Source organism: Loxodonta africana, chromosome 15 (genome assembly GCF_030014295.1).
Source record: "Loxodonta africana isolate mLoxAfr1 chromosome 15, mLoxAfr1.hap2, whole genome shotgun sequence".
Taxonomy (NCBI): domain Eukaryota; kingdom Metazoa; phylum Chordata; class Mammalia; order Proboscidea; family Elephantidae; genus Loxodonta; species Loxodonta africana.
In genome coordinates, this window is record NC_087356.1 from 54,727,965 (window position 1) to 54,745,513 (window position 17,549).

The following is a 17,549-nucleotide window of genomic DNA, read 5'->3' on the forward strand; positions in this document are numbered from 1 at the left end:
AGACCTAGGGACACACCCCTCTGTCCCTATGAAAAGTGACTGCTCATAAAGTCAGGACACTTTCCCAGCCCTCTTCATGGAGGACACAAGCTTTACCCCTGGCAGCAGCAGTGCTTCCACGCCCTCAAAACACTCTAGCTGGGAGTTCCCACAACTACATGAACACACAGATTCTCTTTGGCAAATCTCCCTCAGCCCTCAGTCCACGCTAGTACAGCAATTCACTGGAAACAACTTCTCAGACTTTGTATAACTGACGATGCCCTCAGGAACTGCCATTCCATCCTGTCTTACATCACTACCTACCTGACCCTTTGAGTAAAGAAGGTCAACAGTGAAATTTTTCAACATCCCCGATTCCTCAGGGTTAAAGCTAAAGCAATGTTTTGTTGACTCTCGGTTTGAATAGTTTTACAAAGTAGTAAACATCATCACCGTAAGTGTTTCTAGCTCCAAATGCTTTCTGAATAAATCAAGTTTCTGCCACCAAAGTTTCCTTAAGTCTCATACTTTACTTCAACTTTCAACCAAATAAAAATGGCTTTCCACAGAGCAATAGCTAAAAGTACACCATCTTAGGATTTAAAATATCTTTTGGTAGGGTGAGAAAAAAGGAAAACAAAGGTATTTGAATGAAAAGCCATCAGAAGCTACAGCCGAAACTTGGGGAGCAAATACCAGGAACAGGCAGCAACTCATTACTCTAATCAACTCCAGAGGAGGAGCCAAGAAAAGCCTGCCTTGCCCTGGGGATTTTTAGAAACCCACGGGCTAGTGCTGCAAGGTCAGACGAGGAGAAAGAGGTAAAGAGCTAACTAGAGAGAAAGGAAAACTGTCTTCCTTCCTATGTCTAACGTAAACGCAATTCAACTGAACCAATGAATTTCCTTTGTGACCAAAGAACACACAAACGAAAACCCATCCACTTTCTAGAGTCCAGCATGATCTAGTGTTGCCAAAACATCAGAAGAAACAAGCCAATACCACATGGCAGCAGAGCTATCTCCCAGAATTATCCCTGTTGTCACTTTAGAGAACAGGAAGTCCTGTTAGCCAGCGTGCATGCCGGGGGGCAGTGGTAGTGATAGTTCAAAAACAGGAATGAGCAGCAAAGCCCAGAACATGAGCCGGTGCAGAACTCGTGGCTGATCTGCTTACCTGTTTGTGCCTTTCCACTAGAGACAGCCAAGGGCTCCTGACCAACACTAAAGGCTTGGAGGCCTACAGACCACAAACCAGATGAGAGAAGATCCCGCAGCACCAGAGGGAACACCACTACCAGCCAGGCACACAGTGAGAACGGGCACAAGAAGTCGACTGCACATCCACCAGAAGGGAGCCAAGCCTAGCTCTAGGAAGCACAAAGGTGAGGGGACAACTGACAGCAACACCTGAGTCGGCAGGGACACTACAGAGACGCAGTCACGAGGATGGCCAGAGAGACAGAACACTGACAGGACAGTGGCTGCAGCACAGAGCCAGCGCGAGGCGGGACTTACTCATCGTTTTACACACAGCCATACAATAATCCTCAGACTCAAAATTGTTCCTGTTGCCTCCGCAGCCGCCATATATAAAGCGCACGCACTTTCCCTTGGAGAGGTCGAAGTACCAACGAGGCATCACGGCCCGGCAGGGCCCCGTCATCGCCTCCTGGGAGCAGACAGCTGTGTGGAAATGGTCAGAATGTCAGCAGTGGCTTCACATGTTTCAAAATACTACAGACCAGCAAGGGGCGGGAGGGACGGAGCAAGGAGGAGATGCCTGGGGACAGACTTAACACCAGAACCTAAACACACTGGCTGGCGCACTCACCAACTCAGTGAGCAGGACCCACTCTGACATGCAGAAGGACACTTAGAAAGGAAAATAAATAATTTTTTACATTGTCCCGAGTCTAAACTGGTATACAGGCTCCCTGAGCCTCCCATTTCTGATCTTTACGTGGCAGTATTTGCCTGATTTGTCTATCCTGTGATTCCCAGGATGAAAGGGGACAATGCAGGTGGAAGTGATGTCTTAAGCAGTGACAAACTACTTAACACTCAAGGAGCTGGAAGGACGAGTGCTCTCAGTTTTCACCTTCTTCAAGGTGAATCACAAACTTCTGGACTCACTAAGTAATTTTCCCCAAGTTGGTCCCTCAGTAAATCTTCAAGTCTTAACTGCCCTCAAATGTACCATCGGCAGGAGACTGTGTACGTGGTACTGGAACTTTCACAATCTTTTTCTTTTAAATTGGCAAGATGAAAACATTACTGACCCTAGTCCCTTACTAGAAGACCATAAATTTCCACCCTCCCAGCTGCAAACATCTTTCTAATGGACAAACAGGGCAGCCGACAGACTGGAACACATTCGGGAAAGGAGATACCAAGGAAGGCATTTTCCTTCTACAAGGCCAACCCTTTAGCAGTACCGAAGAGGGGGAGTTCTCTTTGGGGAGAGAACATCTCAGGTGGATGGGGAAGAAGCATGCCAAAGGGTGGATTATGGTATCTCTTATTCTCTAGTCCCTGTTCTCTGATTAAATCTTTACAAGTATGATGGTATCTTCTGATTCAGTTCTGCCCTCTCCCTGGATGTGTCAACTGCCACACACCCTACAGAGGGGCCCGCCAATGCTCAGATGGCACGCCCATGCACTGGAGAGCTGAATCACCTCCAATGTACGGAAACACCACTTTTCCTTTTGTGACTTACCTGTAAAAACACAGCACACCAAGCTCTAAGCAAGTAGCTACCATACGGATTTTAAAGCCACGGCTCTACGTCGGGTTACCTTTAACATCGTTGGCAATTTCCTTCTCTGAAATAATCCCATCATTGCTGGGCTCAGTGGGGTTCTCCTCATTGTAGTCGTCTCCTTTAAAGGTGTCGTAGTAGTAATCACGGTCTTCCGTCACTTCCTCCCCTTCTTCCTCATCGTCATCCTCATCTACAGCTGCTTCTGTGAAGTCTTCCAAATCTGCTTCGGTAGGAAATTCACTAGAGACCACAATAAAAAAGGAAGGTTGATGCCAACTCCTAGGACAATGCACAACAATGATTCCCTTGCCTATTTTGAAACACAAAAATAGAGACAGGAAATAGGCTCAACTCACAGTTAACTGCCACTAAAGCCCTCAGCTCAGCTACATCAGCAAAAGGGAAGAGCTAGTGAACAGACTGCACAACCTGCAGAAAATAGTGTGGCCCAGGGCAATGTGGAGCTGAAAGCCGTGTACTCCTGTGACCAGTTATGGCTCCAATGAACCGAAAACTGGTTCAACTGCGAGCACAGACGGGGGAACACCCGCCTCCCTCCTCCAGAAGCGAGCAGCGAGCAGCAGCAGCCACTTAAGTGAGATGGTTTCACAGGCTTGAGATAAAAGTTGACCTTTTATAAATATCATAGTCATCTTCTTCATCGTCTTCCTCTTCTTCCTCCTCTTCTTTTGACACAGTGGACTCAGTACTCTTCGGCTGGGGGCAGCACACATATTCGGTGCCATGGAACTGGTCTACCCCACAGGGTAATAGCATGCCGTAGCTGTACAAGGTCATTCCCTGCGTCAGACATGCCTAAAAGAAATCCAGGTACCAAGGTAAGAACATGCTCCAGAGAAAATAGGATCAAGTGATCCTGGGCCCCTAGCTCTACGCAGAAAAACCTGTGAGCAAATCACTATGTAAGGCTTTCTCTTATGGACACACAAATTTTCTGTCCAAAAATTGTGGCACTATTATTTTTAGAAGACTTACGAATTTTTTAATTCACAATGGAGAAACACCATCTGGGACAAATACACGGAAAGCCCAAAGTTGGAGAAAATTAAGGAGTCCCCTCTGGTAATGATCAGCACCAGTTAAAGACGGCCGACAATAACCTACGTTCATCGTAAGAGCTGACTCTGCTCCAGAATCTGACCGGAGAAAGACCACTGACTGGAGAACCAATTTATCCACAAAAGACAAGAGTTAAGAAAGCGTAATTCTCCCAAAACAAAACACAGCGAATCTCGTCTGTATATATGTCCAGACACATATTTTCCTTAATTGGCTACCTCCACACAGCTTTAGGACTTTGGGTGACTCTCTTGGGATGCCGATGACAGCACACAGCATTCTTGCTCAACACTCGGCTTTAGGAGCTGGACTGTCAACCCTAAATTTCCTGTAAGAGTATCAATTCTTCCCTCAAATGTTTACAACCCAGAAAATACAAGTAAATGCAAACCCTGAAGAAATGGCGGGGGGCGGGGGGTTAATTTAGAAGTATGGTGAGACTTGGAGGAAAATGCTACTTTCTCTCCCAGCAGATCCAGCAATATTTGGCCTCCCCCCGACCACCGTTCTCTTACCTCCCTGACGACAGTGTGCCAGTGCTGGTGGTTCTCACACGCCTCCATCCACTCCTTGTGGAAAAACTGGCACTTTTCCGGAACTAGAAGAACATCACTCACAAATTCACCCACTGGAAAAGAGAAGCCGATCTGATAACAGACTCAAGGGGACGTGACCCTCGCTGCCGAGTACCGTGACAGTTACAGTCAGATGGACCAGGGGCAGTCTCCAGCCAATCTGCATCAGCTGATGGACGCCTCCCACACCCAAAGGCCAGGTGGGTGGTGTGGCTCCAGGCAAGCAGCTGTAGGAACTCCACATTCCCTGAGCCATGATGCTGGATTTCCCTTGCTCTGCCTCCCTGACTCCAATCCTTCTTCACAATCTCATTGCAGGGCTGGAGCAGCACATGCTGGGTGGAAGCAGCACAGGAGTCTTGTAATGCGGCCACCCCAAACACGCGCAGCTACGTCCCATAGCCTCTGATACCACATGAATAATGTTCCTTGCCTCTTACCTCCCTAGTCCTGCCCACACACCTGTTCTAATAACAAAATACTCAGGAAACTAAGACTAGGTGTTCTACTGAAATGCAGGTGAATCTTACTTTAGCTTTTTGTGGACCTAAAGACATCTAGCTCTAAAACAAAGCACTGTAATAACTATGCAGGCAAGAACCACCAGTGGGTGATTAATACACAGGAGAAAAGGTACACCTTGACGATGAGCAGCTCTGGCAGACACTACCTTAACCAGGTGATCAGCTACATAAACATCACCAATAATGGACAAACTGACATACGTCATGCCCTAAGAAGAACTTATCGCCCACAGAGTATTTCTGCCAAAAACTTGTCATCTGAATCTATATGCATACCTGTTGCCGTCAAGTCAATTCCGACTCATAGCGACCCTATAGGACAGAGCAGAACTGCCCACAGAGTTTCCAAGGAGTGCCTGGTGGATTCAAACTGCTGACCTTTTAGTGAGCAGCCGTGGCTCTTAACCACTACGTCACCAGGGAGCAACAGAATTCTTTTAGAAATACATGCTAGAATAGTCACAGGAAAAAAAAAGAAAGCTATCTGTGACTTGTTTTCAGATAATTGGGGGTGGGGTGGGGCTGGGACTCCAGATGAAAGGAAATGGGGACATGGGGGTGAACTGCGTTAGTCTCACTACATTTTCATATGTTTGTAATTTTCTGTAATGAAAGTTAAAAACATATACATCACTGGATTGTCACCCAGAGATTGTCACTTGGTAGGTCTAGGTTAGCAGTGGAGCTCTTAACCACTGTGCCCCCAGGGCTCCAGGTCTAAAGGAGGACTCAATAATCTGCATTTACTGATTCTGATGCAGGAGATGGAGTTTACCATCAGTCATACCTTCCCTACAGGGTCTAAGTGGAGGAAAACAGAGGGAGAGACATGTACTAAGTTAAGGGAGCAGTGGGATAAGCACGTACAGGAGAAAAGGAAGCAGGCAGGCTAACTTCTGAGTCCAAAAAAAGTATGATAAAGTAATCTAGGGCATTCATCTAGTACAAAGTCTGTGTAGACCAGTCCTCCCAGAGCCTCTGCACCAGGCCCTCAGTCTCGGGACGCTGGAGAAGTCAGCGCCCAAGGAGCAAGAGAGGGGTGATCCCTATCCACCGTGAGGCATGCTCCTGACACGACAAGCTGGAACTGTGCAGACAGCCTGCTTACATCCGAATTGTTATACCAGGGAATTAGGTTTCACATGGCTGTCAGAATAGGGGCATCTGAGTCAGAGAGCCCAGTTCAGTGGACTGAGCTCAGCACCACCCCTGCAGCAAGCGCTAAGGCAGGGATACAAAGGACAGACACAGGGTCGCACTGGAGGACCCTAAAGGCTCCAGGGGAGGTGGTATATGTACCCACACTTCACAATCAACTAGATTAACAAAGTTTAGAACAAAACAAGATGGTAAACTGAGATCTGCCCTCTCCTAGGAGCGGCAACCCAAGAGCGTATTTAAGAGGCAGTCTACGTAGCCCTGGTGGCACAGCAGTTCAGAGCTCGGCTGCTAACCAAAAGGTTGGCAGCTGGAATACACCAGCCATGCAGCTCTGCTCTGTCCTATAGGGTTGCTATGAGTTGGAACTGACTTGACAGCAACAGGTTTTTTGGTATTTATATCATCTTAGATAAATCCCAAAACGATGTAAAATAAAAATAAGCAGTAAAAGGTTAGGTACAGTATAACAGCATTAATATAAGTTTTAAAAAACAAAAGCAAATTGTTTATGGATATACATATGTACCAAAAGTATAAAAACATGCATAAGGATGATACATGAAACACTGGGGTTGTGACTACCGTTAGCAACGGAGGAAGAATGACAGGTCTGGCTGTATCTAGAACATTTTATCCCATTACTAAAAAACAAGGAAAGATGAAGCAAACATGGCAAAATGTTGAAGAACTTAATCCAGGATGGTGGGTCCATGGGTGACCATGATACTGTATTTTATCTTTTTAGTATGCTTGAAACATTACAGAATTTAAAATAAAAATATTTAAAAAGAAAAATGCCAGAACTCTAATAAAGTAATTCTTAACTCTTATGCTAAACTGTAAAATTAAATGCCAACCAATTTTCAGGTATTCAATGAACACACCTAACTTTTAAAATCCAAAAAAAAAAAAAAAAAGAATGAATAGTACTGAAATAGAAAATAAACTAGAAAAGTTAAAAAACAAAAGAGTACTCCTTGATTTAACAATTCTAATTCTACACATACATCCTAAGGAAGCAAGTGAACAATCACAGATACTCACCACAATGTTACTTATATAAAAAATCAAGAACCCATCTAAATGTCCATTAATAGGGAATTGGTTTAATAACAGCACATATATACAATGGAATACCATGGGGTCATAATTATGGCTATATTTAACATGTAAAAATTTTCATGATGGTTTGGTAATTTTAAAATCACCAAATAAGCCAACCCCTCCCTCCTTTAGCCTGGCTAACTCTTTTAAGGCCAAATTAGTCTTTTAAGAATAGCACATAAAAACCAAAACCAAACACACTGCCTTCAAGTTGATTTTGACTTATAACGACCATATAGGGCAGCGCAGAACTGCCCCACAGAGCTTCCAAAGCTGTAATTTTTACAGAAGCAGGTTGCCACATCTTTCTTCCCCGAGGTGGCTGATAGGTTCAAACTGCTGATCTTCCGGTTAGCAGCCGAGTGCTTAACCACAGATGCTCGATGAATCCCCCCTTATCCACAGAGAATACATTTCAAGACCCCCAGTGGATGCCTGAAACTGCAGACAGTACTGAACCCTACATATACTATGTTTTTTCACACACATAGATATTTATGATAAAGTTTAATTTATAAATTAGGCACAGTAAGAGATTAACAGTAACTTTGGCATATCTAAACTGTCAGCATCACCACTCTTGTGTTTGGGGGCCATTCATTATTAAGTAAAACACCAGCACTGCTATACCACGACAGTCATCTGATGATCGAGACAGCTACTGAGTGACCAAGGGGTGGATAGTGCATACAGCATGGATACACTCGACAAAGGGATGATTCGTGTCCTGGGTGGGATAGCGTGAGATTTCAAATCACACTACTCGGAATGGCGCTCAATTTAGAAGTTATGAATAGTTTATTTCTGGAATTTTCCATTTAATATTTTCAGTGACCGCAGGTAACTGAAACTGGGGAAAGTGAAACCGTGGATAAGGGGGGGCTGCTGTATATCATCTTTAAAAAAAGGTGGGGAGGACATTTGTAATATGACTCCATTTAGGGTGGAGAAAAATTTAAAAACACTCACATTTCAAAAAAAAAACCAACAATCTAGTCCATGCATTAAAATGTTAACCAAGGTTAACCGCACAAACTGGAAATGATTTTGTTTTGCTTTTCCCCAATTTTTTATTAAAAAATAAATTCTTTTTTAAAAAAGTAAACTAAAAGAAGAATACATTTCAATCCCAGCATTAGTTCTATCACCTCACTGTTACTTTCTGCCTTTGCTACAATTATTTATCTGAAGCTTCTAGGGAAAAAAAGTCACCCAGGCAGATCAATATCACTCTGTTTTACAGAAGAATATTGAAAGTGGTTTGGTCTCACTTTACAAGTTTATATCCAAGTTTGTAACAATTCTCAATTTAATCCAATTGAAGTACCATAAATAATGACCACAATTTCCCCAGTCACTGGATAAATATAAAGCTATACGGTTTTGCTATTCAATTTAACAAGCTGATCAATGAATATGGCAATTTAGCAAACCTTAACCTGCAGGATTTCATTTTAGCTGCGTTTATGACTTATCTTCAACCTGTACCCATTCCCCATGGTTCTTTTTACTTTTTTCAAACCACCTCCCTCCAGGAGTGCCACAGCAGGCATCCAGGTTTTAGAGCTTTTGCAGGGCTGTTGAAATTCCACTTGCATAAATAAACCTACTGCAAAAGTACTCTTCAGCTGCAACAGGAAAACCATGCCAACTTATGGTGCTCCTGGAAGCTGTAACCGGTGGAAGAAAATAGCCCGTGTAATAAGAGCAAACCAAGAGAACCAACCTGACCACCAAATACAAGCAGCTCTGGTGAGATCTAATGGTCTGGTCATCCCTAGTGCATGTCTCTGAGGTAAAGAGGGCTCTGAGAATAATCAAAGACACAGACTAAGTCTCATCAGCATAAACATTTAACTTGCACAGGGTCCACAATGGAAATCAGGTGACGATTTATGTAGCAGAATGAATTCAAAAGCTAATACACCCTTCTCCTCACTTACTGAGATGGTTAGGCTCTCCAAAGACCAGGTTGTTACATAAAATCAGTGTTATGTGAAAATGGAAGATGACCATATCAGATCACGAAATGGAGGATGACCACATCATTACATAATGGCCAAGTTACATTATTATGTAACTGCCAAACCACAGAGAATCACGGCCCAGCCAAGCTGACTCACAACCTTCAGCATCAAAGCCACCTTTACTCTCAACTCACATCTTGGCATTCGTTACTGCCAGAGTGTATGCTGTTAATGCAAAAAACAGTCAGGAGACTCTTAGTATTGTTGGAAATGTGAAATGTCGGATAATGAGACAGTGGATAAGTTGAGAAGGTGTACTTGCAAATGGACACCTGCAATGACCAGTGAGCTGTACGATGCCATTGCGCAGTTGCTGAAGACTGCACCTCAAAGCTTCTGAGGCTAGTTATGATTTTAAAGTAGAAATTAAATTTGAACATCTTTTTGGTAATCTCTAAATCACAGTAACACTCTGTCCAAATTCCCACCCAAAAAAACCAAACACAGTCATGGGCTTACAAAACACTCTTTTTAGTACAGGACCAGTCTTAAAACATCAGACGTAAGGCACCCCTTTCCCCAAAGTGGTAGCAGTTTGGCTTTTTCACATCACACCAACTGTGTTCTACACTGATCATCCTATTTATTCACTTATTTCTTTACAGATTAACAGGAGACAATTACTGTAACATAAGATACAAAGTTAATTTTGAGGCGATATGCTAAATATCCATTTAAAAGAGAATTACACTGATACTAACATATTCCTATCCTGTTTCTCCCCAGTTCCTCAACCCCTCACCCTTCCTCCAGCCTGTCGATGCTTTGGGTTGGGTAGACATCACAAAGACCTGAAGCCAACCACAGACTAACATCTCCTTACTCCAAAGCATGGTATTCATCTTCACATGTATGAAAACACTTATCATGGTCATGGTCACCTCTGGTAAGTAAAATATACAAGACTCTCACTTTTTACTGTATCAGTTTTTAGTATACTTTATATGTTAAAAGAATCACGTACCATTGCATAATTCTGTGAATATACTAAAATCTATTGAACTGTAGTCTTTAAATGAATAAATTGTATGGTACATGAATTATATCTTAAGGAAACTATTTTTAAAAAGTGCATGCAATTCTATTGAGAAAGTAAGTTAGTATACTAAGGATAATGGGACTTGGGTTTCTCACTACCAGAGAAGGAAGTTACTAATATAGAAAGGGGAAAGGCTAGAATAACCCTGTGGTGTTGGGACTAGAACTGGAGGTGTGTATATATATATATATACACAGATATTACATACATAGATATAAAAATATGGATACAGATATATACATGTGTGTATAAGTATATTCTTAGCTTGTGTGCTGAATGGTCCTAGAAACAATTATAGCCTAGTAGCACTAAGCACACTCAATACCCGATCTTAGTTTCTAACTACCATTCTCCATTAAAACCAGGGCTTCTTGGAGAAATAGGATGGGGTAGAAAAAATACAGAATGAGCCTAGAGCATCTTTTTGCATCAGAAAGTAAGGAAGTTCTCACAGAATGACAAGAACATGTCAAGAGGACATGAAGCACAGAGGGGCTCCCACTGGCCACAACTGGACAGTTAATCCATATGATATAAATAAATGGATGCAGATACCATCTTAGACAGGTAATGAAACTTATCACCAGTAATGGAAAAAAATGACATCACACAACTCCTAATACGATGCAATGGGAAACAAAGAACTATTTCTGTGATATTACCTCAAAAATGTGTAAGTCATAGGATCATAAGAAATTTACACTGATCATGAAAGACAATTAAAGACTAAAGAGTTAATTAAATGCAATACGTGATCCTGGTTGGATTCTGCCCATTGTTGGAATAACAGGCAAAACCAGAAGAGAGTCTGCAGCTCAGATATCCAATCGGTTTGTTATTTTCCTGATTTTGATGGCTGTACTATGGTTACATATGAAAATGTCCTTGTTTTTAGAAAATGTACACAGAAATATTAAGAGATAAAGATACTATATCTGCAAAGTATTACCAAATGATTCAGGAAAAAACTCAGTAGAGAGACAGAGACAGAGAGAGAAACAGTAAGTATGAGTATGTGTATGTACGGGGGAGGAGGTAAGGGAGCTAGAATGGTAAGGAACAAAGAAGCATCCCAAACAACAAGAGCCAAAAGGTATGATGTGGTTGGAACCACGAGATGTTCAACACCGACGAAGCGTAAAGCACAGAGCAGGGAGTGGCAGACAGGAGGGCAGAGTTAGACAAGGGTCAAGATTATGGAGAGTTGCTAAGCCATGGGAAGGAGCTTAAACATTATCTTTTAGGCAAAGAAGAGCTACTACAGGGTTTATGCACAGGAGAGACATAATTAGATCTTCATTTTAGATCATCGAGGGCAGAACCTTGGACAAAGGAGCTGAGAGAAGCACGCATGGAGGCTGCTGTCGTGGTCCAGGCAGGGAATGACGGAAGGCTCAACTAGAGCAGTGGGGATCAGGTGGAGAGGAAGCATGGTAGCCAGAGGTCCCCAAACCTCCTTGGTTTACAGCACCCTGAGTGTCTCAGTAGCTTTTTCATGTCACACTCATGGCCAAAAAGTAGAAATATCTAAATGTTAAGCAGGTAGTTCCAAATAACTCATTAAGTATTTGTGTCCTAACACCTAGCGTCTCTTGAAAGATGGGACACAACTTCTCCGTCCTTGCAATGAGACTGAATACCATCATCCACATTTCCTCTTCTACAGTGATATTTGTGTGATATTTGCGTGTGACTACAAGAACTACTGAAAACCCAGCATTGCAATGACATGAGGTCATCAAAAAGAACAGAGTGATCTAACACTGACACTGAACTACCTCCGGCAAGCAGTTTGGGGATGTCTGACAGATGTCACTATATTTCCCTTGAAAGCCACAAATATCCCATACGTGATCCTCCTATGAGTTTGCTGCAAGGCCCTGGGGTGCCTCAGTGCACAGATGGGGAAGTGTGGAAAAAAATCAAGATGGTCTGAAAGCGGACTGAATGTGGCAAGATAAACAGTGGAATCAAAAATGTCTCCCAGGTCTCAAGCTTAGATATGGGCTGGGGGAAGTGAGGATGGAGCCATCAAGTGATACAGAACACACAAGAGGAGAAGGAAAGTCTTTTAGTAAGAATGATGCAAAAGGAGAAACCTATACAAAAGAGGAACTGATGTCAAGTACTATCTACTGTCTACAAATACTTAAGAACAAGCTGTAGCTCTACTTACAGTTGCAAATTTGAGAGAACCAACGGACCCATAGATCCCTCAGAGCCCAGTGGAATGGAGGAGCACCCTTAAACCACATCACATAACATTTTTAACAACTTTCACACTACCGCAAGATGCTCAATTTTCAAGTAAACTGTGTTACACATAGTTTCCCCCTCCCCCACTGAATAATTCTACGACAAGGCTAATTGCCACATATTTTAAGTATTTTCTGCTGTTGAGGTCCTGCTCTTTCCTGTTACGTGGCCATAGATCCTTGTTTCATGTGACAATAAGAAAAGCAATGTATTCAATTTTGCTGCTGTTTGCAGTTCTAAGAAGTGTTTTCATGAAAGGAGGTAGGGGAATAAGTTAAATTATTGGCTAAAAATAAACACAGCTAGAACTACTCAGGATATCTATGCTAATGCTATATTTATGTTAACCCTATAATGGATAATCTAAAATTGACTGTTTTGCCCTTTTAGGCTTCTATGACCAATCAAATCTGTACCTCAGTCACTCAGGTTACAAGATAAGCTAAAAGAAAAACCAAACCAGTTCCTGTCTAGTCTATTATGACTCATGGTGACCCCATGTGTATCAGAGTAGGACTATACTCCTTAGAGTTTTCAATGGCTGATTTTTGGGGAAGTAGATTGCCAGGACTTTTTTCTGAGGCACCTCTAGATGGGCTTGAACTGCCAGCTTTTTGGTCAGCAGCCAAGTCCACTAACTGTTTGTGCTACCCTGACACCCCAGCAAGCTACAGGTATGTGACTATAATTGGAAAGTGTCAGGTGATACGCAGTTAGGATGGATATATACATTACTTATGCATTCAAAGCAACAGCTCTGTTTCTGAGTAATAAAAGGATACATCTTAATGACAGGGATACAAGATACATAAACTCCATCGGCATTGAAAAGTGAGATAGACAGCTCCACAATAATATGAGGAGACTTCAACACACCACTTTCGGTGAAGGACACGACATCCAGAAAGAAGCTCAATAAAGACACGGACGATCTAAATGCCACAATCAACCAACTTGACCTCGTAGACAAATACAGAACACTCTACCCAACAGCAACCAACGATTCTTTCTTGTCTAGTGCACATGGAACATTCTCTAGAATAGACCACATATTAGGTCATAAAGCAAGCCTTAGCAGAATCCAAAACACTGAAATATTACAAAGCATCTTCTCTGACCATAAGGCCATAAAAGTGGAAATCAATAACGGGAAAAGAAATCAAACACTTGGAAACTGAACAATACCCTGCTCAAAAAAGACTGGATTAGAGAAGACATTAACGATGGAATAAAGAAATTCAGAGAATCCAATGAGAGTGAAAACACTTCCTGTCAGAACCTTTCAACACACCAAAAGCAGTGCTCAGAGGCCAATTTATATCAATAAATGCACATATCCAAAAAGAAGAAAGGGCCAAAATCAAAGAATTATCCTTACAACTTGAACAAATAGAAAGAGAGCAACAAAAGAAACCCACAGACACCAGAAGAAAACAAATAATAAAAATTAGAGCTGAACTAAATGAAATAGAAAATAGAAAAATAATTGAAAGAATTAACAAGACCAAAAGCTGGTTTTTTGAAAAAAATCAACAAAATTGATAAGCCACTGGCCAAACTGACAAAAGAAAAACAGGAGAGGAAGCAAATACCCCGGATAAGAAACAAGAGGGGCAATATTACAACAGACCCAACTAAAATTAAAAGAATCATATCAGATTACTATAAAAAACTACACACAAACAAATTTGGGGAAAACCTAGAAGAAATGGATGAATTCCTAGAAACACACTACCTACCTAAACTAAAAAAGAGGTAGAACAACTAAATAGACCCACAGCAAAAGAAGAGATTGAAAAGGCAATCAAAAAACTCCCAGCAAAAAAAAAAGCCCTAACCCGGACAGCTTCACTGCAGACTTCTACCAAACTTTCAGAGAAGAGTTAACATCACTACCACTAAAGGTATTCCAGAGCACAGAAAAGGACGGAGTACTCCCAAACTCATTCTATGAAGCCAGCATATCCCTGATACCAAAACCAGGTAAAGACACCACAACAAAAGAAAATTATAGACCTATATCCCTCAGGAACATAGATGCAAAAATCCTCAACACAAAATTCTAGCCAATAGAATTCAACAACGTATCAAAAAAATAATTCGCCATGACCAAGTGGGATTCACACCAGGTATGCAGGCATGGTTCAACATTAGAAAAACAATTAATGTAATCCACCACATAAATAAAACAAAAGACAAGAATCACATGATTTTATCAATTGAGGCAGAAAAGGTATTTGACAAAGTTCAACACTCATTCACAATAAAAACCCTCAGCAAAATAGGAATAGAAGGAAAATTTCTCAACATAATAAAGGGCATTTATACAAAGCCAACAGCCAACATCACCCTAAATGGAGGGAGCCTGAAAGCATTCCCACTGAGATGGGGAACCAGACAAGGATGCCCTTTATCACCACTCTTACTCAACATTGTGCTGGAAGTCCGAGCCAGAGCAATTAGACTAGATAAAGAAATAAAGGGCATCCAAATTGGCAAGGAAGAAGTAAAAGTATCTCTATTTGCAGATGACATGATCTTATACACAGAAAACCCTAAGAAATCCTCCAGAAAACTACTGAAACTAATAGAAGAGTTCAGCAGAGTATCGGGATACAAGATAAACATACAAAAATCAGTTGGATTCCTCTACACCAACAGAAAGAACATCAAAGAGGGAATCACCAAATCAATGCTATTTATAGTAGCCCCCAAGAAGATAAAATACTTAGGAATAAATCTTACCAGAGATGTAAAAGACTTATACAAAGAAAACTACAGTACACTTCTGCAAGAAACCAAAAGAGACTTACATAAGTGGAAGAACATACCTTGCTCGTGGATAGGAAGACTTAACATTATAAAAATGTCTATTCTACCAAAAGCGATCTATACATTTAATGCAATTCCGATCCAAATCCCAATGAGATTCTTTAATGAGATGGAGAAACAAATCACCAACTTCATGTGGAAGGGAATTAGGCCACGGATAAATAAGGCATTACTAAAAAAGAAGAACAGAGTGGGAGGCCTTTCTTTACCTGATTTTAGAACCTATTATACTGCCACTGTAGTCAGAACAGCCTGGTACTGGTACAACAACAGATACATGGACCAATGGAACAGAATTGAGAATCCAGACAGAAATCCATCCACATATGAGCAGTTGATATATGACAAAGACCCCAAACAGTTAAATGGGGAAATGACAGTCTTTTTAACAAATGGTGCTGTCATAACTGGATATCCATGTGCAAAAAAATGAAACAAGACCCATATCTCACTCCATGCACAAAAACTAACTTAAAATGGATCAAAGACCTAAACATAAAATTTAGAACGATAAAGATCATGGCAGAAAAAATAGGGACAAGTTTAGTAGCCCTAATACATGGCATGAACAGTATACAAAACATTACAAAGAATAAACAAGAGAAACTAGATAACTAGGAGCTCCTAAAAATCAAACACCTATGCTCATCCAAAGACTTCACCAAAAGAGTAAAAAGATTACCTACAGACTGGGAAAAAGTTTTTAGCTATGACATGTCTGACCAGTGCCTGATCTCTAAAATCTACATGATACTGCAAAAAGTCAACTGCAAAAAGACAAATAACCCAAAAATAAACGGGCAAAAGATATGAATAGACACTTCACTAAAGAAGACATTCAGATAGCTAACAGATATATGAGGAAATGTTCACGATCATTAGCCACTAGAGAAATGCAGATCAAAGCTACAATGAGATTTCATCTCACTCCAACAAGGCTGGCATTAACCCAAAAAATACAAAATAATAAATGTGGGAGAGGCTGTGGAGAGATTGGAACACTTACATACTGCTGGTAAGAATGTAAAATGGTACAACCACTTTGGAAATCGATTTGGCGCTTCCTTAAAAACCTAGAAATAGAACTACCATACGATCCAGCAATCCCACTCCTTGGAATGTATCCTAGAGAAATAAGAGCCTTTACACGAACAGATACATGCACACCCATGTTTACTGCAGCACTGTTTACAACAGCAAAAAGATGAAAGCCACCAAGGTGCCCATCAACGGATGAATGGATAAATTATGGTATATTCACACAATGGAATACTACGCATCAATAATCATAACATGGAGGAAGTTGGAAGGCATTACGCTGAGTGAAATTAGTCAGTTGCAAAAGGACAAATATTGTATAAGACCACTATTATAAGAACTTGAGAAACAGTTTAAACTGAGAAGAAAACATTCTTTCATGGTTACAAGAGGGGGGAGGGAGGGAGGATGGGAGAGGGGAATTCACTAATTAGACAGTAGATAAGAACTACTTTAGGTGAAGGGAAAGACAGCCCACAATACAGGGCAGGTCAGCACAATTGGACTAAACCAAAAGCAAAGAAGTTTCCTGAATAAACTGAATGCTCTGAAGGCCAGCGTAGCAGGGGCAGGGATCTGGGGACTATGCTTTCAGGGGACATCTAAGTCAACTGGCATAATAAAATCTATTAAGAAAACATTCTGCATCCCACTTTGAAGAGTGGCATCTGGGGCCTGAAATGCTAGCAAGCAGCTATCTAAGATGTATCAATTGGTCTCAACCCACCTGGATCAAAGGAGAATGAAGAACACCAAGGACACAGGCAATTAAGAGCCCAAGAGACAGAAAAGGCCACATGAACCAGAAACTACATCATTCTGAGACCAGAAGAACTAGATGGTATCCGGCTACAACCGATGACTGCCCTGACAGGGAGCACAACAGATAACCCCTGAGGGAGCAGGAGAGCAGTGGGGTGCAGACTCCAAATTCTCGTAAGACCAGACTTAATGGTCTGACTGAGACTAGAAGGACCCTGGTGGTCATGGACCCCAGACCTTCTGTTGGCCCAGGACAGGAACCATTTCCGAAGCCAACTCTTCAGACATGGGTTGGACTGGACAATGGGTTGGAGAGGGATGCTGGTGAGGAGTGAACTTCTTGGATCAGGTGGACACTTGAGACTATGTTGGCATCTCCTGCCTGAAGGGGAGATGAGAGGGT

At 41.7% G+C, this 17,549-nt stretch overlaps 1 protein-coding gene across 2 annotated transcripts in view; it reads right to left on the bottom strand.

Annotated features, from left to right (window-relative positions):
* The window catches only part of APLP2 (amyloid beta precursor like protein 2), an 86,743-nt gene that overhangs the window by 18,496 nt on the left and 50,698 nt on the right, over window positions 1-17,549 (bottom strand). The window contains exons 4-7 of one of the 2 annotated variants that reach the window (XM_010597124.3): window positions 4,344-4,456; window positions 3,380-3,564; window positions 2,783-2,988; window positions 1,500-1,667 (exon numbers count right to left, since the gene is read on the bottom strand). In XM_010597124.3, coding sequence (XP_010595426.1) covers window positions 1,500-1,667; window positions 2,783-2,988; window positions 3,380-3,564; window positions 4,344-4,456 — 672 coding nt within the window. The remainder of the gene's footprint in view (window positions 1-1,499; window positions 1,668-2,782; window positions 2,989-3,379; window positions 3,565-4,343; window positions 4,457-17,549) is intronic. The other variant, XM_010597125.3, reaches the window with a different exon arrangement.